The sequence below is a fragment of the Balaenoptera ricei genome, chromosome 10 (assembly GCF_028023285.1).
Source record: "Balaenoptera ricei isolate mBalRic1 chromosome 10, mBalRic1.hap2, whole genome shotgun sequence".
NCBI classification, from domain to species: domain Eukaryota; kingdom Metazoa; phylum Chordata; class Mammalia; order Artiodactyla; family Balaenopteridae; genus Balaenoptera; species Balaenoptera ricei.
In genome coordinates this window covers 106,994,067-107,020,783 of record NC_082648.1, presented here as the reverse complement: position 1 = coordinate 107,020,783, position 26,717 = coordinate 106,994,067, and the positions used below count along the sequence as shown (strand labels likewise).

General features: G+C 40.6%; 1 protein-coding gene and 1 non-coding gene across 4 annotated transcripts; one reads left to right on the top strand and one right to left on the bottom strand.

Annotated features, from left to right (window-relative positions):
* The first annotated feature begins 302 nt into the window (after nucleotides 1-302).
* Nucleotides 303-26,540, top strand: SYCE3 (synaptonemal complex central element protein 3). Of its 3 annotated transcripts, XM_059937314.1 has the most exons (4): nucleotides 303-386; nucleotides 1,646-1,759; nucleotides 7,173-7,281; nucleotides 26,277-26,540. In XM_059937314.1, exons 3-4 carry the CDS (start codon nucleotides 7,173-7,175, stop codon nucleotides 26,432-26,434), a joined length of 267 nt encoding a protein of 88 aa, XP_059793297.1. In that variant the 5' UTR covers nucleotides 303-386; nucleotides 1,646-1,759; the 3' UTR covers nucleotides 26,435-26,540. The 3 variants fall into 3 exon arrangements, with proteins under 3 accessions (XP_059793297.1, XP_059793299.1, XP_059793300.1); XM_059937316.1 differs by lacking the exon at nucleotides 1,646-1,759; XM_059937317.1 differs by lacking the exons at nucleotides 303-386; nucleotides 1,646-1,759 and adding an exon at nucleotides 3,294-3,406.
* On the bottom strand, nucleotides 11,544-11,650 carry LOC132373903 (U6 spliceosomal RNA). Its single transcript, XR_009505559.1, has one exon. It is a non-coding gene; the product is annotated as a U6 spliceosomal RNA (small nuclear RNA).
* Nucleotides 26,541-26,717: the final 177 nt, after the last annotated feature.

Sequence of the window (26,717 nt, the reverse complement as noted above, 5' to 3'; positions counted from 1 at the left end):
CGGGGGCGTCCCCCCTCATCTCAGCTCTACCATCCCTCAACCTCAGCCACTCTTCAATCCAAGCACTCGGCCCACCTGAGACGGAGAGACCCAAGTGCGGGACCACGTGGGACCAGCCGGGACAACACCGCCCTTTCCGCTCCAGGCGACCAGCCAATGAGACCTCAAGGCCGGGACTTGGGACCAGCCTGAGGCGGGCGTAGTCAGGTGTTCGCAGCACCGCCCCTTCCGCTCCAGGAGACCAGCCAATGAGGGCCAGAGGCCAGCTCCGGGGGCGGGTCTGGTAACGGAAAGGGGAGGGGCGTCATTCTGAGGAGCCGCCTCGAGCCTCAGGCTGCGGAGGAGGAGGGCAGCCGAGGGGGAACCCGAGCGCGGGCGAGCTGGAGGTGAGAGAGGGCAGCCCGCCTGGGGGTCCCGGACCCTCCCTTGGCGCCCCGACCCCCGAGTCACGGCGTCCCCAGGCGGTGCCCACCGCCTCACGCCAGACCGGTGGGGCGCCTACCGCTTCCTCACCCACCCGGCCCTCAACCCGTTCTCGTCACGCCGCTCTCCTCACGCCGCACCCCCGGCCCACCCCCGCCCCTCACCCGCACGTCCTCCAGACCCTTCCCACCGCACTTCCTGAACGCCATACACCTGAACCTGTCAGCCTCACGCCCCACCTGGACTCACATCACACACGTCGAGTTCCCTCGCATCTGCGCCCCAGGCGTGGTCCCAGACCCTCACACCGCTCAACTGCAGGACCACCGCCCCAAGCGTCACACACACTGTCTTCCCGTGCCGCTCACACCACGTGCACGCCTCGCAGACTCTCCGGTCCGGGTGCCCCTCTCAGCCTCTCACATTTCTCACCCCAGGAAGGACCCCGGTCTCCATGACAGCTCTTCGTACGGGGCGAGCGAGGCCCTCAGAGCACAGAGGGGGCCCCAGGCCCTTGCATTTCTCATGCCTCTGAATTCCTCCGTCGCCAGCACCTCAGACCTCACACCCTAAGGCGACCCTCCCACCCCCGCTTTCCCTTGCCCACCTCACCCCACAGTCAGCCGTTACCCTCATTCCCGTGGCTCTGGCGCTGGCCCAGGCCTGCTCTCCGTCCTAACCCTGCGGTCAGCCTCGGCAGCCTCACCAGGAAAGAATGCCATGGACCTTAACGCCGTGGTCTTCCTCCTGCGCTCCAGCTCACACCGCTTCCCTGGATCTGCTTTCCAGGCCCACCCCTCCTCTGAGGTCCAAGGGTGCCTTGCCACGGCCTCCATCCTTCTGGGTGTCTCGTGCGCCATCCCCCAGCCGACCCGCCCCTCAACTCCACGTCCCTCTAGGCCTCCGCTTTGTGCCCACCGCTCATCTTACACGCGCCTTCGCTGTGCCTCCGCCGCGGGCACGTTTCAGTTCCCAGGCCAGTTGCACTCCGTCCCTGTTCCCTGTGCCACCCCAGGGTCCTGAGAATGCCGTGCCGCCACGTGGCCTCAGCCATCCTGCCACTGCTTCCCGGCTGCACCTCTGCCGAACGTCGGTTCTTAGGAAAAGACCTTTTCGTTGCCGTTCGTAGGCAAGCTGGAGACCTCAGGCTTGAACAGGGACTTCCTGCACCTCCACCTACCTGACGCCACCCGTACCTCTTTACCTTCCCTTCCCTTCGTAGGGTAAGGTGACCGTGCTCCTGTCTGAGACCAGCCCCTGCACCATCGGCAACCCTTTCTCCTGATTCTGCAGCCTCTTCTGTACAGCTAATCCTTTCCACACAGACCAAAGACAGGCAAGTCTCTGCCTTTGTTAATTTAAAAAACAAAAAACTTTTACTCTGTACCACCTTCTCACTATCTCCTGTTTTTTTCCACCCTCCTCGTCTAAGTCTGTATGCCATATCTATTTTGTCTAGTGATCCATTAGTTCTTTTTTTTTTAATATTTATTTTATTTATTTATTTGGTTGTGGCAGGTCTTAGCCGTGGCAGGTGGGCTTCTTAGTTGCAGCTCGCCGGCTCCTTAGTTGCGGCATGCATGTGGGATCTAGTTCCCTGACCAGGGATGGAACCCGGGCCCCCTATACTGGGAGTGCGGAGTCTTAACCACTGCGCCACCAGAGAAGTCCCTAAATAGGATTATCTTATTCTAAACTTTTAATCTTATTCTAGGTCTAGCATATTTTTAATAGTAACAATGTTTTTGTTCCATTTACAAACTTAAACTTTTAATTATAAACTTAATGTATTCTACTTCTTTAAGTACCTCAGTTGTCTTAATAACAAACCTTCCTACCTTCTTATATAATTCTTTTTTTAATTAAAAAAAAAAAGTTTTTTTGGCTGCGTTGGGTCTTCATTGCTGCTCGTGGACTTTCTCTAGTTGCGGCGAGTGGGGGCTTCTCTTGCGGAGCACAGGCTCTAGGCGTGCGGGCTTCAGTAGTTGCAGCACGCGGGCTTCAGGAGTTGTGGCTCCCCGGCTGTAGAACGCAGGCTCAGTAGTTGTGGCGCACAGGCTTAGTTGCTCTGCGGCATGTGGGATCTTCCCAGACGAGGGATCGAACCTGTGTCCCCTGCGTTGGCAGGCGGATTCTTAACCACTGCACCACCAGGGAAGTCCCCATATAATTCTTATAAAAATCATAAGTAAAACTTATAAATATTGTAAACCTCAAGTTCTCTTAAATGTCCTAGAACTCCTATAAACTTACTAAGACTGTGACTTAAAATTACAACCCATAATCAATTTCACATTTTAAACTCCAATGACAAAGCTGAGCTGCTACTCCGGTAGACCAAATTCTCTTAAACATTCAAATGCATACAATACCAGATAGTCAGGACTTCCCTGGTAGCGCAGTGGTTAAGAATCCACCTGCCAATTCAGGGGACACGGGTTCGAGCCCTCGTCCGGGAAGATCCCACATGCCGCAGAGCAACTAAGCCTGTACGCCACAACTACTGAGCCTGCGCTCTAGAGCCCATGCTCCGCAACAAGAGAAGCCACCGCAATGAGAAGCCCGCGCATCACAATGAAGAGTAGCCCCTGCTCGCCGCAACTAGAGAAAGCCCGCGTGCAGCAACGAAGACCTAACGCAGCCAAATAAATAAATAAATTTGTAAAAAAAAAAAAAAATTCTCAATACCAGATAGTCATAGTACAGGTATCCCCTGCTTTGTGAAAGTTCACTTTACACCACTCCACTTTTATGAAAAACCTACATTAGTACCTGTTTCACTAACCAAAAGAAATATGAAGAGGATTTTTGCTTTTATTAAAAAAAAAGGTAAAAAATGAAAATAGCGTCCAGCATTTGTTTTGCAGCGAGCCGTATAGAGGCAGCGTGCACCCCAGCACTGAGAGTAGCACCGCCAAGCTCATTCCCGGGGAACTACACTCTGCATCTCCGCATCAGGCTGCCACAGCTTTGATCTTTGTCTGTGAGCATCTGTGCTTTATTTTGGTTTATTTTGTGCGTTCATTAGCAAGATGTGTCCTAAGGTAATTGCTTCTTTGCCTTATGCCATTTTGGCTTATGAAAGGTTTTATACAAACACTCTACTTTTGGATAGTGGGGAAACCTGTAATTCTAGTTTTTATGCTCTTAATATTTCCTATCTTAATTCCCTACCTTCCCAGAATTATAAGTTATTCACCCATATGATTTTTACAGTTTCCTTCTCTTGTACTTTTTATTTTTATTTTATTTATTTATTTTTAAATTGAGGTATAGTTGATTTACAATGTCGTGTTAGTTTCAGGTGTACAGCACAGTGATTCAGTTTTATGTCTGTATATTTACATTGTTTTTCAGATTCTTTTCCTTATCGGTTATTACAAAATATTGAATATAGTTCCCAGTGTCTTGTGCTTTTTAGAGTTGTCTTCTCAGCTTGCTGAGACTTCATAATGATCAGAGGACATTGGCTGGGGTTCAGTGACTGACTCTGTAACAGTCTGCACTTGACTTCCAAAACATGACCCTCCTGGTTCTCCTTCTACCTCTCTGGCCCCTCTTCCTCAGTCTCTTTGGCTGGTTCCTTTGCATCTCCCCAGTCTTGATGTTGGGCCTCTTCTCCATCTGTGTTTTCTCCCTTGATCTCTCCCATTCTCATGTCTTTAAATATCGCCTGTATGCTGATGACTCCCAAATTTCTATCTCTAGCCTACCTCCCCCCCTGAATTCATTTAGTCAGCTGCCTACTCAACATTCCCACTTGGATGCCTCAGAAGCATCTTAATATGTTCAAAACTGAGTTATTTCTTTCCCATGCAAACTATCTTCTTCCAGTCTTCCTCCGTCTCAGTTAATTGTACCACCATTTCTGGTTGCCCAGTCAGATACCCTAGCGTTGTCCCTGACTTCACATTGACTCATCAGCAAATCTTGTCAGCCCTGCCCTCAAAATATACCCTAAACGGTCCTCCTTCACCCTACTTGCATCAGTCCTATGCTGATCTGAGCTGTTATTATCTCTCACCTGCATTATTCCAGTGACCTCCTCCTAACTAGTCTCCCTGCCTCCACCCATGTCCACATACACTATTTTCAATCTAGTGATTTATTAACATGTAAATCAGATTATCACCCTCCAGGCTCCCATCTCACTCAAAGAAAAAGCCAAAGTCTTTTCAGTGGTCTCTAAGGCCCACCTCAATTTCACCCACCAAGTTTTGACCTTATTTTCTACTACTCTTCACTTCACTCTCTCTACACCAACTATACCACCCTTATTGCTCTTCCTCCAGCTCATCCAGCAGACTCCTAGCTCAGGGCCTTTGTTCTTACTATTTCCTCTGCCTGGGATGCACTTTCCCAACATACTGTATGGCTCACCATTCTCTCACTTCCTCCAGCTCTCTAGTCAAAATCACTTCAGCAAGGCCTTCCCTGCACACTTATCTGAAGTACAGCCACTACCCTGTACATACCCTCTCCCACCCTCCACCTCCGGTTGACTTTTTTTCTTTAGTACTTATCCCCTCCTTATATTTATTTCACTCATTAATCTTGTCCAAGGATTTTAATGTTTTGTTCACTGCTGTATCTTCAGATCTAAAATAGTACTCAATAAATAAGTGTTGAATGTATGGATAAAATAATATAAGTGGAACTTCATAACTTAATGAATTGAGCAAGCAGTCCACACAACTTAGGTATGAAGTATGTAATTACCTACTTCTTTGCCTTCACGTAGATTTTTGTAACCACCCACATGACAGAATTATTTTACTCCATTTTGTACTTCCTTAGCTCTTTTGTAAGAAAACTGGAGAGATTTTAACTTTCCAGAGTTTTGTGTTATTTTCATGGATATCTTTTCATTACATCTCTTGTAAATAATAATCTCTATTTACAAGAGATTATTATTATATTTAATAATATCTCATTACATTTTGGATCTCTTAAGGCTTTCAGCTATTTGGTCACATCTTGGAACTAGATGAGAACAGGGGCAGTCGGGAGCTAGATTATGAAGGATCTTACATCTATAGTAAAGAGGTTGTATTTTATCCTGAAAGAAATAGGAGCTATTGAAGGATTTCAAACAGTGTGACATGGTTAGTTTTGTACGTTAGGAAAGGTCACTCTGGGAGTGAACTGGAAAATAGATTGGACAAGAGGAAGCTACAAGCAGGGAGACCAGTTAGGAGTCTATGACAATAGTCCAAGTGAAAGATGAAGAGAGCCTGTACCACTAGTTCCAAACTTTATATTTTTAGCTTCAACCTATCTCCTGAACTCCAGGCCCATGTATTCAACTGCCTATTTGTATCTCCAATTGGAGGCCTAATAGGCATCTCATAGTAGTAACATGTTCAAAATAGAGCACCTGGGAATTCCCTGGCGGTCTAGTGGTTAAGACTCCGAGCTTCCACTGCAGGGGGCACGGGTTTGATCCCTAGTCTGGGAACTAAGATCCCACATGCCACGCGGCATGGCCTAAAAAAAAAAAAAAAAGAAAAGCACCTGGTTTACCTTCTAATCTGCTCCTCTCCTACTCTTCCCCGTTTCAGTTAATAACACCACCATCCATTAAGTTGCTCTCACCAAAATTAGAAGTCATTTCACTTTCTCTCTTCCCATCACTTGCCCCTGCAAACCTTGACACAAGTCCTCTACCCAGTTCTGTTGGCTTATCTTCCAAAATATAACCAGAACACTTCACTTCTCACTATTCATATTATCACCGAAGTCCAAGCCACTGTCATCTCTAGACCACTTCAGTGCTCTCTTGCCTAATTGGTCTTCCCACTCTTTCCTCCTCTCAACCTTCTGCAGCAGTCCATTTTCCAAACAGCAGCTGAAGTCTGCTGTCACCTTAAAACATAATCACATAATCCCCTGCTCTTTCAACCTCCAGTGGCTTTTCCATACTCTCAAAATAAAACCAAAGTTCTTGCCTACTTAGTTGATCTCATGTCCTACCACTCTTCTCCTCAACCCCATCTCTATTCCTTAAAACACACCAAGGACACTCTCACTTTTTCTTGAGCCATTCCCTCTGTCTAGAACTCTTCCCCTAGATCTTCACATGACAACTCCTTTTTGTCATTCAAATGGCAGTTCAAATGTCACTTCATTAGAAAGGACTTCTTGGACTTTACAAGCCAAAGCATTTCTCCCCATGAAAAATCTTTATTACACCATCCTTTTTATTTTCTTTGTAGCAGTGACCACAAACTGAAGGTATCTTTATGAAACTGTTAACTTGGCTATTATCAGTCTCTCTCCCTGGAATGGAAGCTCCATGACAGCATCCAGTCTATTTGGATCCTCAGATACACTGCAGTGTCCCCAGAGCCATAGCAGATGTCTGGCACATAGTAGATGCCCAGTAAATCTGTAATCAATGGTGGATAATGGAATGGACCTCAATTAAAGCAGCAACCTTGGAGAGAGGGAGGAAGGCACTGATAGGAGAGACTTTAAAAAGCTGGGCCAGGCTATGATCTCCTCAAGGGCAGGATTCAGTTCACTGGTGGCTCTCAAGCACTGACCCTTCCTGACCCATAGATGATTTAATGTTTATTCCATAAACAAATAAAATCGGTGAGTTTCAGTGACCCCTTAGGTCAGGAAGATAAGACAAGGAGTTAAAGATGACCTAAGTTTTCTGGCTTGGGCTACCCAACTGTGAGTAGTGGAGCTAGAATTGAAACACTGGTCTGTCTCACTGCATCTTCTTTCTGTGCACTGCCTAGATGGCTGATTCTGACCCTGGTGAAAGAAACTATGACAACATGCTGAAAATGCTGTCAGACCTGAATAAAGACTTGGAAAAGCTATTGGAAGAGATGGAAAAAATCTCAGGTAGGCTGTTTTCCCAGGCAGGGTACCTTCACCCTTCTTTCCAAGAACTCAAATCCTCCCTACACTTCTAAGCGCAAATCAAGTGCCTTCTCAACCAGGTCTTCCCTGACTACTTTTCAACTTCTACACCATAGAACTACTGTACCACAAGATTTTACACTAACCACTGAATATTGCCTTGACTCGTTTTCTGATTATTTTATGTGCGTTTGCATCTTATTTCTGCAAATGGGCTGTTATCTTTTTGAGGGCAGAAATAGTGACTTCTTCTTTTGTAACTGAGCACACAGTACCATACCCAAGCTCAAATACTCAGCAAATGACAAATGATGTTAATATAACACCTGTGAACAAAGTTGGAACATACTTTCTGTGAATCATTTAAATAAGAAGAGTTCAGGGTAATAGTGCTAAGACTGGTGAGGTGCTGAAATGGGAGGTACAGCCAGTGTAATGAAGCAGCAGTAGAGTTCAACAAATTTCTCCATTTTTGGAAAAAAAATGTTTGTCTGTTATTTTATTCAACATGTTTCCACTAAGCGGTAACTAGCAGTGGTAGTGATACCATTATAATTCTTTAATTTGTTCTTTACTAGTTCAGAAATGTGTAATTCTTATAATTGTGTGAGCCTGCGTTTTGCTAGAGAAAATCATAATGTAAAACAAATTTTAGAAAGCCTGCATACTCTACTCAAACGAAAACAAATTATTTTTAAGGACATTATTAGTTTATAAATAATCTCCATTTATTACAACAGTCTTCAGAAAATTTCTGCTTAGAAATGTTTGCAATTTTGTGCCCATGTACTTGAAAGTCTTATATATACCTTGCTAAAAGCTCCTATAATTCATTTTCCACTATAAGTTATTTAATTCCTTCAACTAATTAAATAGTCTCTTATTTAACAGCATTTACTAAGCACCTACTATGTGCTTTTCTAGAATACAAAGTTGAATAGAGATGCTCCTTCATAAGAAGAAGTGGGCAGGGGCCAGAAACAGACATCAAGATGACTAATTATAATTGAAATATATAAATTAAAATTAAAGCACATTTTAACTTTATGTTAAAATTATAACCTGGGAAATGCTAATAATGGTGTATACCAAGTACCAGGGAGGGAGCAGAGAAGAAGGAGAGGCTGACTGCCTGGGGAAGCAAGTGAGGCTTTGAACAGAGCAGAGCACTAGGGAAGGAGCAGGGACTGGACAGATGGGGTAGGGCCTGTGGGTAGGAGGAGATAACCAAGGCTGTGTGCACGTGAGGGAAAGACTGGCATAGTCAAGAAGTCATATTAGTGCATGAGATTCACAAGGAGGCAGGCCAAAGAAAGAAGAGGCTGAAAAGGTGAGAAGAAGGGTCTTCAGTGCCAAGCTAAAGAGGTTTACCTTTCTTGTTTAGGTGATAGGGAGACATTTGGGATTTCATGGAAGACACTTGCCTTTTGAAAAGATACCTCTGGTAGCAGTGTGAGAGATGGTTCGGAGAGGGAAGACTAGAGGCAGGAAGGCCAATTAGGAATGTTTTGCAGAACTAAAGTCTAAAAAGGAGCTAGCCTTACCTCAGGCTTGGCACTGAGAACAATAAGAGAATAACAGATTTCTGTGATAGCATCTCTTATTGATTTGTAAGAGCTCTCTATGTATTAAGACTTGTTAAAAATTGTAGTAAATATTTTTCCCAGTTTGTTATTTTCCTTTAATTTTGTATATGAAGCTTTGGTAAACAGAAGTCATATGTAGTAAAAATGTATCGATATTTTCCTTTCTGATTTATTCCCATTGCTGTGATGCCTAGAAAATCTTTCCCTAATCCAAGATCAGTGAAGTAGTCATTTATATTTTCTTCTACTTTGTGTTTGTTTTTTCTATAAATTTATTTATTTATTTTTGGCTGCGTTGGGTCTTCTTTGCTGCACGCAGGCTTTCTCTAGTTGTGGTGAGCGGGGGCTACTCTTTGTTGCAGTGCGCGGGCTTCTCATCGCGGTGGCTTCTCTTGCTGCGGAGCACAGGCTCTAGGCGCGTGGGCTTCAGTAGTTATGGCACACAGACTCAGTAGTTGTGGCTCGCGGGCTCCAGAGCAGAGGCTCAGTAGTTGTGGTGCACATGCTTCGTTGCTCCGCGGTATGTGGGATCTTCCCGGACCAGGGCTCGAACCCGTGTCCCCTGCATTGGCAGGTGGATTCTTAACCACTGCACCACCAGGGAAGCCCTGTTTGTTTTTTCAAACGTTTAATTCTAAACTATCTGGTGTGCCAAAGGAACCTGGCTGTGTACTGCGTTTTTATTTAGATTCACTAGAGTCTCTCTTTTTGGCAAATAATTCCAACGGTAATTAAGGTAATAGTTAAGTAATTTATTAAGTAATAATAAAAGTTAATATTGCTAAGATTATATTACTACGGTAATAGTGTTGTGAAAAAATGCTCTCTCACCTTAGAGACAAGGTTGACAGGTGTTTATACGGAAACAAGTCACATAAAAGACTTAGCTTTGACAATTTTAAAAATTTGTCTTTTAAGTTTTCTAAGTAAACCTGAAATTGTTTGATAGATTCAACTATTGTATTTAAGCATCTGCACGTCCTGGAAGGCTTGTGTACTTCCTTTCTCACAGAAATAAAACAAATGTAGCCTGCATCTACTTGGCATGAATGAGGCTTCTGTTGTGCATGATTCCACATCCCCTCCCCTTGGTGCTTTTCCACATCACATTCCTTGAATTGATGGAAGGTCCATTATTTCCCCTTTAGCTTATTCTTTCCTTCGTTTTAGTTGCACATATTTTCCTCTTTTTATTATTCTGTTTTTATATAAATGTTCTGCACAGTTGTCTAATTTGGGGGGCAATATACATCTTTCAGAATTTTTCTTTAGCGATTTATCAGCTGGTAAAGATATGTTTTTATCAACATATAAGCAACCACAGGTTAAATAGTATTAAAATGTTTTGTAAAATTTACCTTTTGTAATTTCTTAAGTAAACAATACATTCTTCGGCCCACGGACTTAAATCCAATGGTTGAGAACAATAAAATATTTTTCTACCTGAGGTGTAAGCAGCAAAACTATTTTGTCATAGTGTCCCTAGGTCAAGTTAGGACAAATATTGTTGACAGAAGTAGCATGGTTTTGGGCCATGATGAATCTCACACCCTTACCCTTTAGGTTAAATTTAAAGTGAAGCCCAACACGTAAGCTCTTGGCCTCTGTTGCCCCTGGGAAGGCTCTTGCCCAATTTTTCCAGTGACCACACAGGGCAAGGAAAATCACCAAATAAGCAGTCATCAACTATCAAAAGCACCAACCAGCAAATAAATGTAAGTGTGCATATTTATATGTATTTATATAAATATATATGTTTATTTTAAACTATTAAGTATATATGCATAATTTAAGCAGTATTAAAAAGCCAAATCATCTTGACTCCAAGGCTTAAAGTTTCTCTTTCTGTTCTCTTGAACTTAAGTCAACTCATGACCTAGGATACAGTACAAATTTGGCTGTAGAGTGCCTTATGGGGGTGAGCCTTGAGAATGTAAAATTTCTCAGGTAGAAGGAGAGATTCTAACTTGGTTTCCCCCAACCCCAAATCCATCCCATACTATCCTATTAGTTTAGAAGTGATTTCTTTATTACTCATGAAGTTTTTATATATAGTAGAGCAGAGATAGCTAACCTGTTATATGTTAGGTTTTATGGCTTATCACACTGGTTTGATTATTATTAATCAGTGAGTTCCCCTTCATTATTCTTTTTTCTTTCCTTTTTTCTTTTTTTACCTTTTCTCACATGTTTATTCTCCAGATAAATAATAGATTCATTTAATATTTTATTTGGAATTGTGTTAAACCTATATGTTAATATAGAAAGAATGATATATTTTTAACATTAAACATTCTCAGGTAGGAATGTGGTATTTCTCTCCAATTATTCCAGTGTTCTTTAACATGTCTCAAAGGGTTTTGCGATATTTTTCTCCAGATTTTTTTTGCCTTCAATTTTATTTTATTTTTTCCAGTTTTATTGAGATATAATTGATACATAATATTGTATAAGTTTAGATTGTATAACATAATGACTTGGTATATGTATATATTGCAAAATGATTACCATAATAAATTTAGTTAATATCCACCACCTCACATGGTTACAAGTTATTTTTTCCCTTATGATGAAAACTTTAAAGATACTATTCCCTTAGTAACTTTCAAATATACAATGCAGTCTGGTTAACTATAGTCATCATGCTGTTCATTACATAAAAATGTGAAATACTTCACAAATTTGCATGTCATCCTTGCACAGGGGCCGTGCTAATCTTTTCCGTGTCATTCCAATTTTAGTATATATGCCGTCAAAGGGGGCACTCTCCAAATATTTCAATACATTTACTTCTGTGTTTCTGTTCCTATTATAAATGGTGTATTTTTCTATTTTATTTACTAAATAATTAATACTAGTGTACAGGAAGGCAGTAGATTGTTGGATATTTTGTATTATTCTAATAATAATAATAGTAGTAATTTTATTATTCATAGCTTATGTTTATTGTTTACCATGTATTGGTCTCTTTACCATATGCTTTACACACATTATCTCATTTATTCTTCCTAACAAGTTTATGGGGGAGAGACACTATTATTATTTCCACTTTACATATGAGGAGGAAATCAGAGCTTACAGAGTTTAAATAACTTGTTCAGGGAATTCCCTGGCAGTCCAGTGGTTAGGATTCAGCGCTTTCACTGCCGGGGCCCGGGTTCAATCCCTGGTCAAGGAACTAAGATCCCACAGGCTGTGCAACACAGCCAAAATAAATAAATAAATAAATAACTTGTTCAAAGGCACTTGGTCAAACTGTGGTAATATCCAGTTCTACTCAGCCTCTAGAGTCTTCTATCTTTTTCTGTATTCTGAAATTATACATATAGTATTTGGAAACAACTCTTTATTGAATAGTTAATGGTGAAACTACTAGAGATAACTTCTGGTAACTTTTTCAATTTCTTCTTTGGTTAATGCTTTCAGATTGTGTAGTTTGTGTATTTAATTTATGCTTCCACTTCATCCATTTCATCAGTATTTTCTAGTTTATTAGATTACTGCTTTATACAGCATTATTAGCATTTTAAAATAAATAACTATTATTAGATGATTATAATGAATAATCATGTTTATTATTTAATACATATTATTAATAATTCATAAGTTGATAATTATTAAATAAACAATGATTTTTAAAAGAAATGTTGCATGTACATTGTTTTTAAAATCCAAAGTAAATTCAATTAAAATAGAAAATTACAAGAAAAGTTTAAAATCAGCAAAATCCAGCCACTCTGAATTAACTACTCTTAACACTGGCAAACATGATTCCAAGTCTCTCTCTATGCAAAAACAGAATAATGGACCAATACGGGATGCATAGAGGAATCTTTTTTTGACAGATACACTTTAATGAAAATGGAATCATACTATACAAGCTACTTTTAAAATAAAGAGTACTACCTTTAATTTTACTTAAGAATTTAAATTGAAGTGAAACTGAAGAAATTCTTTACTTCAAATAAGTATTTCTTCACCATAAAAACTATACTAAAATTAAGAAAGTTTGTGGGGAAACATTAAGGAAATTAGTGTTATTTCTTCAGTTGTATCTTTTATCTTTATTCAGGATCTAATAACACTAATCAGTAATATTTATGCCTTACTTATTAATTGCTAGATCCTATACTAAGCACTATATGAATTTGTTCATTTAATCCTCACAACAATTTTTGAGATATAGGGATTGTTATTATCCCTATTTACAAATAAAGAAACTGAGGCACAACTGTCCTTCGTTATACTATTACCTGTATTTGTATATTATCAAGTACAAATAATGTTTACATTAACAATAACATTTACAACGTTTACACTCTATTCTGTAATCATAATTCCTAAGGTTGTTGAGACTCACACATTCTGTATTCAAATAATTCAAAGAGTTAAACCTAGTAACTATAGCTTTGGACATTGTATTCCTTGAATTCATAAATGCTTAAGAACATATCTATGTTTATAACTGGATGGTAACTTGGCTAGGTATATAATTATTTTCTTTATAACTTAAAAATATGCTTTCAGCATTTAGTGGCACGGTGAAGATATGTGAAACACTCTGCCTCTTAAAAGTGACTTTTCTGCCTGTAAGATTCTTTCTTTATTCTTGGAGTTCTGTACTTCACCAGCATAAGATTGGTGTTAATACCCTCTAACATATTTCCTAGGACATGTTAGATCTCTAGAGCTGTAGATTTGAGTATTTTTTATTTATTTATTTTATTTATTTATTTTTGGCTGCGTTGGGTCTTCGTTGCTGCGCGCGGGCTTTCTCTAGTTGCGGTGAGCGGGGCTACTCTTCGTTGTGGTGCGCAGGTTTCTCATTGCGGTGGCTTCTCTTGTTGTGGAGCACGGGCTCTAGGCTCGCGGGCTCAGTAGTTGTGACTTGCAGGCTGTAGAGCGCAGGCTCAGTAGTTGTGGCACACGGGCTTAGTTGCTCCGCTGCATGTGGGATCTTCCCGGACCAGGGCTCGAACCAGTGTCCCCTGCATTGGCAAGTGGATTCTTAACCACTGAGCCACTAGGGAAGCCCGATTTGAGTATTTTTATAAGATCTTTTTCATTTATTGTATCTTTGGATACTTTTAATTCTATTTATTTGGTTTATTTCTTCAGAAATTCCAGTTATCCATATTGTCTGTCTCTTTTTGTCTTATCTTCATCATCATCTCTGTAATCCATTTTATTTCTTTGTTATTTTCCATTTTACTTTGTGTCAGTGCCTCAAGACTGTGCCCCTATTCCCTGATTATGCTGTTGTATAACAATTTTCTTGTCTCTTTATTTTCAACCTCAGATGTAGAGAATTGATTTTATCCTACTCCTCAGTTTGTGATACATTATGATCATTGGTCCATGCAGGACACTACTAGTTTAATTTTTTTATTTATCCCCTTTGGTCCCCATGCTCCATTCCCTTTCCTCTCTCCGCCTGTAGGCAACAATTCTGATGTGTATTTTTTGTGTGTGTATGTTCTTGTGAAATGTATATTGCTGTTTTATACATTTATTTGAAATTTCTATAAATGGTAAATTTATGTTAAATTTCTATAAATGATTATATATTTTTCATACTATTTTTTTTTTCATTCAGAATTATGTGTGTCAGCTCTTTCCAAGATGCTATGTATACATCCAATCTATTGCTTTTAAATGTTGCAAAGTATGCAATAGTGTACATCATTCATGAGTGGCTAGGCTAGGCCACATGGGTGATAATATGGAAGTTTAAGCTCAACCCATCTGTAGGACCTGTGGATGAAGACAAAGTCTCAGAGAAGGGCATATGGGCAGGGAAAGCATCTTAATATGCATTTGTTTTTCTGCATTCTAAATTAATTGGATTTCTGGGCTTTTTTCATCCTGCCTTCCCTAAAATTTTATTATTGTTTTATTAAAACTTTGAGTTGAATGCTTTATTCATTTATTTTTATTCCTTTTTAAGTTATGAAAACATTTGGAGCTGTGCATTTATCTCTAGATATGTCATTGCAACCCATAAGTACTGATAAATAGTGTTCTTTTTTTTTATTGTTTTTAAGTCACCTTTATTTAGGTATAAATAAATAATAAAATAAACATTTTAAGTGTAATGTTCACTGAGTTTTGCAAAATGTATACACCAGTATAACTAACACTACTGTCAAAGTATAAATTATTTCTATCACTCCAAAGCGTTTCCTTTTGCCCCTCCCCCAGTCAATTCCCACTCTTCCTTCCCCAGCACCAGGCAACAACTGATATACTTGCCTAGAGTTTCATATAATGGAATCACAGTGTATACACTTGTGTCTGGCTTCCTTTGCTCACCAGGTCCAATCAGCATAATATCAGTATAATGGAACAGCTTGATGTCCTGTGGAAGGGAAAGGCAACTAAGGAGCTGGAGAGTCGATATACCTGAATTAGGGTAATGCAAATGTATTGTTAGCCTTGTCAGTGGACACCAAACCACTTTTGGTGGTGTTTACTAAGAGGTATAGAGAAAACAGCATTTTTCAGATCAATAGCTGCACACTAGGTACCAAGGGATGTGTTACTTTGTTCAAGCAACGAAACCACATCTGCAGCAGCAGCTGCAATTGGAGTCACCACCTGACTGAGTTTACAGTAATCCACTGTCATTCTCTAAGATTTGTCTTCTGTACAGGCCAAACAGGCAAGTTGAATGGGACTGTGGGGGAGCTACCCCCTGCGTCTTTCAAGTCCTTAATGGTGGTAATAATCTCGGCAATCCCTCCAGGAATACAGTGTTGCTTTTAGTTTACTACTTTCATAGGTAGAGGCAGTTCTAGTGGTTTCCACTTGGTCCTTCCTACCAAAGAGCCCTCACTCTGTGGATTAGGGAACAAATGTGGGGATTCTCCCAGTTGCTGAGTATATATATTTCAATTATGCATCCTGGAACTGAGAAAGTTACCATAAAGTGGGTTCAGAAACCCACTAAGCCCACTGTGAGACAGACCTCAGCTAGAACTCCATTGATAACCTGACCTCCATAAGCCCCTCTTCTGACTGGTAGATCACTACACTGGTAGCGATGTTTTGGGTCACCAGGAATTAATGTCCATTCAGAGCCAGCGTCTAGTAGTCCCCAAAAGGTCTGATTATTTCCCTTCCCACAATGTGCTGTCCTCCAGCTGTGCTATTGTAGGGTGCCTGTTCCTGAAGCTGATGATCATGTAAAGAGGAAAAATAACTAAACAAGTAGTTACAATGGATTTCTATGAGCGTTAAGACTGAATAATCTACATGGTGCTATGGGTAGCTAAAAGTGGAACCTAATTTGATATAAGGAGCCAAGGAAGACCTCCTCGAGTAAATTACTTCTCAGCTAAGACTAAAATATGAACATGAGTTAGCTGAATGAAAGAGGAAAGGAGAAAAGTGAAGAAATGAGAGTTTCTGAATACAGAAAGAATAGCAGGTTTAGAAGGATGTGGGGAAGAGTGAGTTCAGTTATGGATATGCTGAGTTGGAAGGGCCAGTTTTATATAGAGGTGGAGATATTCTACACACTGTCAAAAATATAATCACAGAGCCAATGCAAACGGTATAATGTACCAATATAAACTGGTGTAGCCGTTATGGAAAAGAGTATGGAGGTTTCTCAAAACATTAAAAATAGAACTACCACATGATCAGCAATTCCCCTTCTGGGTATATATCCAGGAAATTATGCAAGAAGAATGCATTCTGGAGATGTAATGTACAGCATCATGACTACAGCTAATATGATATTGTATACTTGAAATTTACTACAAATGTAGATCTTAAGTGTTCTCTCCATACCAAAAAAAAAAACCCCACATAACTGTGAGGTGATGGAAATGTTAATTAGCTTGATGATGGTAATCATTTCACAATGCATACAATATCAAAACATCACATTGTACACCTTAAATATATACAATTTTTATTTGTCAATTATACTTCAGTAAAGCTGGAAAAATATAATCCCAGAGCTCAAAGACTGAGGGGTTAAAGCACCGTTCATTCATTCATTCATTCGTTCAACAAACACTATTTTTAAAAAATATTTATTAATTAATTTATTTAGGCTGCTCCAGGTCTTAGTTGCAGCATGCAGACTCTTAGTTGCAGCATGCATGTGGGATCTAGTTTCCCGACCAGGGATCAAACCTGGCCCCCTGCACTGGGAGCACGGAGTCTTACCCACTGGACCACCAGGGAAGTCCAAACAAACACTTTCTGAATAACCACCTATGCCAAGCCCTGAGCTCAAGTTGCTTATAATCTAATGGAGAAATAAATGTACAGACACATAAATGCAATATACTATGCTAATTGCTATAATAAAAGGATATTAAAATTTCAATGAGATTTTGGATGAGTGGCTGAAATCTGTGTAGTAAATTGTGGAATTTTTTAAGAGGAGGTATGGAGCATTTCTCTGAAGTATTGTGAGGAGTTCACCAGATAGACAGGTGGTAAGTAGGGAAGGCTTTCAGACAAAAAGAACAGTTTGTGCCAAGGAACAAAAGTATAAGAAAGCTGATTGGACTTAGGGTTCAATTACTGTTGAATACACTACAAGTGGAAGTGATAGAGAGTAAATCTAAATGAATCATCTGGGGTTAGATCATGAAAGATTTTGTGTGCCACACCAAGAAATCATCCTACAGGCAACGGGAATAACTGAAGAAAGTTAGGCAGTGGAATGACATGAAGAGATAAGTGTTTTAGAAAGATTCTATAGCAGTGTAGATGACATTGGGAGCTAGCTCAGCAATGACCTAACCAATAAATACGTGAGATGATAAGCCACTGTTAGTGAAAGTCCACAGAAACAAGAGTCAACATATTTACATCTCCAAGGACTATAGATGATGTCAGATGCAGCCTCCTCAAAATCCAAAATCCTATGAACAGTGAGTTTGAGGCACTTTAAACTTTCATTAATGCTCTCCTCAAAATCTTTACAGGTTTTCTAGCTTCCAACAACTGTCCCATTCCAAAGCTACTCTTAACATTTTAGGTTTTTGTTACAGCAGCACCATACTCTCAGTACCAAAATCTGTATTATCTATTTGCTGCATTACAAATTAACCCAAACTTAGCAGCTTAAAACAAGAAACATGTATTATCACAGTTTCTTAGGGTCAGGAATCTGAGAATGGCTTAGCTGCGTGGTTCTGGATGCGGTTTTCATGAGTTTGCAGTCAAGTTCTAGGTCATGGCTTCAGTCTCTGGATACTTGACTGGATGCTGGAGAGTCTCCTTCCAAGCTCACGTAGCTGTTGGCAGGAGGCTTTCTGTGTAGCCTCTCCACAGGGCTGGCCATGTAATAACTTCCCTCAGAGCAAGTGATCCGAGAAATATTTATATATATAATAGAGAGAGAACCCAAGACAGAAGATACAGTCTTTTATCATCTAATCTTGGAAATGACATGCCATCACTTCTGCCATAATCTGTTGGTCACATGGATCAACTCTGGTACAATATGAGAGAACTACAGAAGGGTGTGACTACCAGAAGGTGGGGACTACTGGGGCCAACGTGGAGCTAATTACTGAATTTATTATGTAGAACATAAAACACATATTATTGGAAATAATAAAGCTTAGCAAGGTGGCTGAATATAAAATCAATGTACAAAAGTTAATTGCATTTTTATATACCTGCAGCAAAGAATTAGAACATATTTTTTTAAGGCAACATTTATAATGGCAACAATAACAGTAACACAAACACGTACATCTATGAATTACCTTGGAAGAAGTTTAACAAGAAATATGCAAGGCTTATATGCAGAAAGTTACAAAACTTGACTAACAGATATTAAAGACCAAAATAAATGGAGCTATAGCTACCTTCATGAGTAGAAAGAAAATATAATAAAAGTGTTCATTCTCCCCAAATTCCATCCAAGGCTTCAAAGTAGTTCTAATAAAAATCCTAATAGGGTTTTTCATGGAACTTGACAGGTTGATTCTAAAACATTTATTGGAGACTTGGGCTTCCCTGGTATTGCAGTGGTTGGGAGTCCGCCTGCCAACGCAGGGGACACGGGTTCGAGCCCCGGTCCAGGGGGATCCCACATGTGACGGAGCAACTAAGCCCATGTGCCACAACTACTGAGCCTGTGCTCTGGAGCCCATGTGCCCCAACTGCTGAGGCCCACGCGCCTGGAGCCAGTGCTCCGCGACAAGAGAAGCCACCGCAATGAGAAGCCTGCGCACCGCAATGAAGAGTAGCCCCCACTTGCGGCAGCTGGAGAGAGCCCGCGCACAGCAACGAAGACACAACGCAGCCAAAAATAAATTAATTAATTAATTTAAAAGTAAATAAATAAAACATTTATTGGAGACTTAAGAGCCAAAAATAGCTAAGATACTTCTGAGGAAGACAAGGACAGGGGATTCACCCTACAATTAGCAAAGTTTATGATAAAACTGTATAATTGACAGTGTCATATTGGCTTAGGGATAGACAAGTTGAGCAACAGAGTACAACAGAGAGCCCAGAAACAGATAACACACACACAAAGTTTTATACATAGCACAGGTGACATGGAAGATCAGTGGAGGAAAGAAGGGACTATTTAACAAGTAAGCTAGAAAAATTGGTTATGAATAAGAATAAAAATTTAAAACGGGTCCCTGCACACACACAAACACACAGTAGCTTCAGAGTGATGAGAACTTAAGTATCAAAAACAAATTTTAAAGTTTGGGAAGAAAATAAGGGAGAATATCTTTGCGACTTTGAAGGTTGGGTAGAATTTTCCAAACAAAAGGCAAAAAGTGCTAAATACAGAATCAAAGATTGAGAAATTGAACTACACTAATGTTAAGAACTTCTATTCATCAAAAGTTAATTTAAAGGTCACTTCCTCAGTGAAGTCTTTCCCGAGCACCCTTCTTGAAATTGCAGATCCTTTTTTCCTAGCATCCTCAACCCTCCTTCACTGCTTTATTTTTCTCCTTAGCACCTGTTACCTTCTAACACACTGTATAAGTTTACTATAGGTACTATGTAAGTTTCTTGTTATTTAGTATATAATGGTCATGAGAGCAAGACTTTTTGACATTTTTTCTCACTGCTCTGTCCCCAGAACTTAAACAGGTGCTGACCCATACTAGGTGCTTGATAGATATTTTTTCAATTGAATGATGTGTCTTAACTCCCTGACTTTTTATGCATTTTGAGAAAGCTTGTGTCTTAAGCCTCCTGGCATCTCCCTTGCCTAGTTCAGTGCTAACAGTGAAATCGTATTTGGAATGTGCTTGTTTCCCTTGGTACCCACTTGCCTGGCACAGTGAAGAGAATATACTATGTTTTCTATATCTGTGATTGACTTTGTTCTCTTCCATGCCTGTCTGCCATAGTGGATCCCCATTTGTTATTTCCTAATGAGTCTGGTTTATTTGTTAGTTTGTTTCTCTTTATGGTTCTCTGGCAGAAAGGTTGACACCATACTTCTCAGTTCATAGCGTGTTAGCGTCACTGGCCCATATAACAATCCTCACTTATTTGTTTATTTATGCTCTTTTTTTAATTCCTTTTTTTGGTATATCCCTTTCTATGTGTTTCTGTAAAATTCATACTTTTTGTTTTATATCTCCAGCTTTTATCTTACTTTTTAAACTCAAGACTATGTTATGAAGACCTATTTGAGTAGCCATGTGTACATGTTATCTATTACTTTTAACTGCAATATAGTATTTATTCCATGGTGAGCCACTACTTTTTGCTTCTCCATTCTTCCCAGTGATGGACACCTAGATTGCCTACAACTCTTCATCACCAAAAACAATGCTACAATGAACATCTTCACACATCTATGCTCAAGGACCTGTGTAATCATTTTAGGGGTTACCAGATGATCTCACAGAACGGCTGAGTCAGACTCTGTTCCAACCAGCAGTGCCTGGGGGTTCTTAGATCCCACGAGCTCACAGACACTTGATATTATCCAGCTTTCTAATTTTGCCAGTCTAATAGGTATAAAGTGATATCTGATTGTTTTAATTTTTACTTCTCTAATGAATTCCAGATTCTCTTCAAATGCTTGTTAGTCTTTTGGGTTTCTTCTTAGGGAATGTAAGAAGCAGTGTACCATAAGCAGCTAAAAACATGGACACAGGTGCTTGATGACTTGGGTACACTCCTGCCTGTGCCGCTTGTTAGCTGTGTGACTTGGGCAAGCTGCTTAACCTCTCTGTCTGTTTCCACTTTTGAAAAATGAAGATAATTGTAATATCTACATCTTATATTTAAATAAATTTTTATCAAAGTGAATTCACATAAAATTAACTATTTTAAAGTATACATTCAGTGGCATTTAATACATTCATAATTTTGTGCAGCCACCAACTCTGTCAAGTTCCGCAACATTTTCATCACCCAAAAAAGACACTTTGTACCCGTTAAGCAGTCACTCCCATACCTCTGTTCCCAACCCCTGGCAACCGCCAATCTGTTTCCAGTCTCTATGGATTTACCTATTCTGGATATTTCATATAAGAGAATCATATAATATGTGACATTTTGTTTCTGGCTTCTTTTACCTAACATAGTATTTTCAAGTTTCACCCATATTGTAGCATATTATGAGTACTTTATTCCTTTATATGGCTAAATAATATTCCGTGTATTCATCCACTGATGGATATTTGGGTTGTGTCCCAATATTTAACTACTGTGAATAGTGCCACTATGAACATTTGTATGCAAGTATTTGTTTGAGTGCCCATTCTTTATTGTTTGGGACACTATCTAGGAGTAGAATTGCTAGGTCATATGGTAATTCTATATTTAGCTTTCTGAAGAATGTCAGACTGTTTTACACAATGGTGCATCATTTTTACAACCCCACCAGCAATGTACATGCGTTCCAATTTCTCCACATCCGCACCAACACTTGTTATTTTCCAGGGTCTTGTTGTTGTTACTGAATTTCTTTTATTGATTTGAAGTAATTTCTTGTATATTCTAGATATTAACCCATTATCAGTTTTAAGACTGTAAATTTCTTCTATCATTTGTATGAAAATTTTGTCCATGTTGTCCTTAGTTGAAAAAAAATTTTTGATAAAAAGAAATTCACCAATATTTTGCCTTATGGTTTTTAAGAAGTCCCTAGATCAGAGGTATTCTGCTAAATTTTGATCTATAAATGCTATTTTATCTTTCATATTTATGTCTTTAATCCATCTGGAGTATACTGTCCTTTTTTCTCCTTTTTTCAGGAGACATATATTTCTGAAGGATTTTTTAGTGTTAGTTTCATCATATACTAAATTCCATATACACTTAGGTCTATCTCTGAGCTTACTATTTTCTTTCATTGGTCTGTTTGTCTGTACCACACTATTTTCTTAAAAAAGGGCTTTAGGGAATTCCCTGGTGGTCTAGTGGTTAGGACTCCACACTTTCACTGCTGAGGGCACAGGTTCAATCCCTGGTCAGGGAACTAAGATCCCACAAGCCACGCAGTGTGGCTAAATAAATAAATAAATAAATAAAACAGGGCTTTATAGGATGTCTTGATATCTAATAGGGTATATTCCCCCCTTTTAGCTGTTATTTTTTTAAGATTGACTTGACTATTGGACCTCTATTCTTTCATATACACTTTTATAATTTACAAATACTGATAGTTTTATCTCTTACCTTATACCTCTTATTTCTTTTAAATGTTTAAATTCCATTTACCAACATCTTCAATACCCATAACATTATTAGAGGCATCCTTGTTTGATTCCCAAAGGAATTTATCCACAGTTTCTCCATTAAGTATAATGTTTGCTGTAAGTTTTTGGTGTATCACCTTTACTAGGTTAAAATGTCTCCTTCTATTCCTAATTTGTTAGTTTTGATTTTCTGAAATCACAAATAAGTATTAAACTTTATTAACTGCTTTTTTTTGCATTAACTGAGATATTACTATGATTTCCCCCCTTTTATTAACGTGGTTAATTATGCTGATTGATTTTCTGATACTCAACTATCCTTGAATTTCTTTTACAAACTCTACTTGATCATAACATATTATTTTAACACATTGTTAGGTTTGGTTAGATCATATTATATTAGGATTTTACATCTATTTTCATGTGAGACAGACCTATAATTTTTTTAATATAATCTTTGTCTGGTTTTAAAATAAACCAGCTTAGGGAAAATTATGTTTTTATTTTTGCTTATCTCTATTCTCAAATTTTCTACAGTGTAAATGGAATACTTCTATAAAATGATTTCTTAAAAAGTTACACCAGGGGACTTCCTTAGCGGTTCAGCGGTTAAGACTCCGAGCTTCCGGTGCAGGGGGCGTGGGTTCGACCCCTGGTCGGGAAACTAGGATCCCACATGCCATGTGGTGCAGCCAAAAAATTTAAAAATAATAATAATAAAATAAAATTTTAAAAAAGTTAACACCAGTCCATACAGTCAGCTTATCAGTCTTCCCTCTTTTTCTAATTTCTGAAATCACTTATGTTAGATAAGAATTAACTGTTCTTCCAAAGTTCGGTGGAACTCATCTGTAAAACCATTTGGGACCTCAGATTTGAGGAGGTAGACCTTCACCATTTACATTTTAAAATGTTGATTCTTCTGTTTTGCCAGTGATGTGAATTAGCCTGTGGGCTGTAAACTCCAGGCTTATCTTCATCCCTTTATCACCTGGCTCAACTAGCCTTGTCATTCCTGTTCTCTGCTTCTACCTCTTCTACTGTCAGAACAAATCTACTCACTATATCCCTCGTTAGTCCTCCCTCTCCTACACAGATTTTTGGAACACTTTATCCTCATCCTTTACTGAACCCTGCATCTAGTGCACATCTTGACCATTTTTTAAATTTCTGTGTGAGGACCTGGCCCTACCCAGCAGGTTATCAGAGTTTGTGGGGCGAGTCCTAACTAGCCTCTCAGAATATCTGCTGTTCAGGCCCCTCCAGAGATTAGGACCTTGGCTTTGCTACTGCATAGACCTTACCAAAAGCCCTCTGAGGAGGCCTGCCCTCACTACCTGGTCTAAAATAAGACTCTTCCTATCCCATTTCTCTGTCACAATACACGTTGCTTCGCAGCTCCTTTCACAATGTGTAATTGTCTTATATGTTTATTATCCGTCTCCTCCCACTGGAACTAGTATAGAAGCTCACGAGGGCAGGGATGTGTCTATCCTGTAGTTGACAGCTGTATCATCAGGGCTGCCTTAGCAAAACGCCGACACAGAGCAGGTGCACGATAAACATTGAATGAATGAAAAACTCAGGTGACATATATTTCCGAAGGATTTTCAGATGATTGTGAGTCCTTCCTATTCTATATTTTCTTTTTTTTTTCCCCCTTGGATCAAATCATAAGAGAGCTATGCACTTGATATAGTGTTTTAGTGTCTCATTGAATTGCCTTTTCTGAAGTGTGCTTTGGTACTGTGCCACCAGCTTTCTTTTACCGGTGCCTACAACTGTAGACATAGAAGAATGTCTTTGTATTTAAAGTAAGGATGTTGTCAAGGACATTTTCCACTATGTTACACACCTCTCATGAAATATACCTATAAGGAAATTCTTTCTTAGGGTAAAAGTGTCTTAAACGATGGGTTTGTTTTTATTTTATGGTCACTGAATCTTATAACCGAGCATGTTTCCTTCTCTGCTTTGACCTCAGGAAACTCAGGACTAGAATTTCAGCTGCTATGTAGGACTATATGAGATTCATTTCTGTGAGCTGTTTGTTTTGTTTTGTTTACCCACCCTAGTTCTTTGTCCTGCATACCTGAATTATTTATTTTATAGTAAGAGTTTTTCCTTTCTTGAGCACCTAATATGTTGGAGACAGGTCACATACATCATCGGTTTAATCTTCACAGCAAAGCCATGAGATCCGGACATTTTCCGTCCTTCACATAAGAGGAGATGAGGTTAGTAAGTTTAAATCACTTACTGCAGGTCACGCAGCCAGTGAGTGGAGAGCTGGGAAGCAGACTCTGCCTTCAAGTCCATGCTCCCCCTGCTGCCCAGGTGGCCTCACATGGTGGTCTGCAGGCTTCCTGCACCAGAATGACCCAGGATGCTTGTCAAGATGCAGGTTCCTGGGCACCACTCCCAACCTGATACACAAGAACCTTCGTTGAGTTCTGAGAGGGGCCAGTGGTCTACATTGTAACAGGTGTCCCAAGTGACTCTCATACTTCGAGAAGATCGAGAATCCCTGTGCTAGCTATATATCATATGCCCTCTATCTGTTGAGGTGTACTGCATGTATCTTTTCTAACAATTTTTCCCTAACCAAACAGATGCCACTTTCTATAAAACTTCAAGTCTGCCACACTGCTGACCTCGGTTGTGTGTAGACATACATGTGCATTTGTTATTAATCATTCTGCCTATCTCTCTTTTTTTTTTTTTCATTCTGCTTGCGGGATCTTAGTTCCCTGACCAGGAATTTAACCCACGCCCACAGCAGTGAAAGTGCGGAGTCCTAACCACTGGACTGCCAGGGAATTCCCTGCCTGTCTCTTCTTTGGTTGATTTCCTGAAGGACATAGTTTCCCAAAGTATCCAGCATTTTTTAACCCAGGCAGGAGAAGTTCTAAGGAGATGTATTTACTGCACAGAGAGACAACCCTGTTCTTCGTAGCTCTAAAGGGGAGAATCACACCAGTGGGGGGCGGGTGCTGCAGGGGGAAGGGGTGGAGGTGGGGCGTCTGCACACACCATTGAATTTGTACAGGAAGCACATGTTCACCTATAGGCCCAGGGGATGCGGCCCTCAAGTCGCTCTCAAAGGGAAAGAGCAAGAAAGGTGGTCAGTGCAGTGGTGAGCATCAAAGGACACCTAACATGGAACTCGGCAAACCTTCCCAGAAGGAGGAGCCCCCGGACTGGCCTTACTGAAAGCAGAGAGGTGCTGAGGTGGAGGTGGGCAGGCATCCCAGGCCAATGAGCATGAGAGGGCCTGAGGCTCTAGCCTTGGAGGAGTGGGAGTGGTCAGCCCTACCTGAGTATGTGAGCTTGGGCGGGGTTATGACTTCTTGGGGGTCACCCGGCAACCACTAGCTGTGAACTGCAGATAGGTAAGGACCTGTGTTTACTCTCATTTTTCCTAACATTTCATGTCAGATTGGTCTCCAACCTTTTAGTGTTGTGGGCTGATGTATCCAGAAGTTAAGACTTGTGCGAGATTAGGGAAGGTTCATTACTGCTCTGTGTAGAGAGGAGTTTTAACAGGGTTGTTATGAGCCCTATAACACGTGGCCGACCCGCTTTCCCTCCTTCGAGTAATCGGGTGACTCAGCACGTCCTGTCCCCAGGATGCTGGGCGCGAGCGGAGGCGCCCAGCCCTCGCTGGGGGGCTCCAGCGCTGCAGCCGCCGCCTGTGGCCTGACCAGGGCCTGTCTGGTTGTTGCAGTGCAGGCCACGTGGATGGCCTACGACATGGTGGTGATGCGCACCAACCCCACGCTGGCGGAGTCCATGCGGCGGCTGGAGGGCGCCTTCCTCAGCTGCAAGGAGGAGATGGAGAAGAATTGGCAGGAGCTGCTCGACGAGACCAAGCGAGCGCAGTAGGCCCGCCCGCCCCGCGCGGCCCGAGCGGGCTTGGCCGAGTAGCAGCGACCCCGGAGCAGGGCTGTGCGCAGAGCTTGTTTCTCAGTAAACTTCTTTCCAAGCACAACCTAAGGACCCTTTCTGTCCCAGTCAGCTGCACATCAGACCTCATGGACAGCACATGAGAAGGGCGAGATGCAGAGGCTCTCGATGAAGTAGACATACTCAGTGCCAGTGGTGCCGAACTTAGAATAAAAAAACAAAAAAGGAGCCAGACGGGGACAAACCAGGTCAGAGGGTGGGA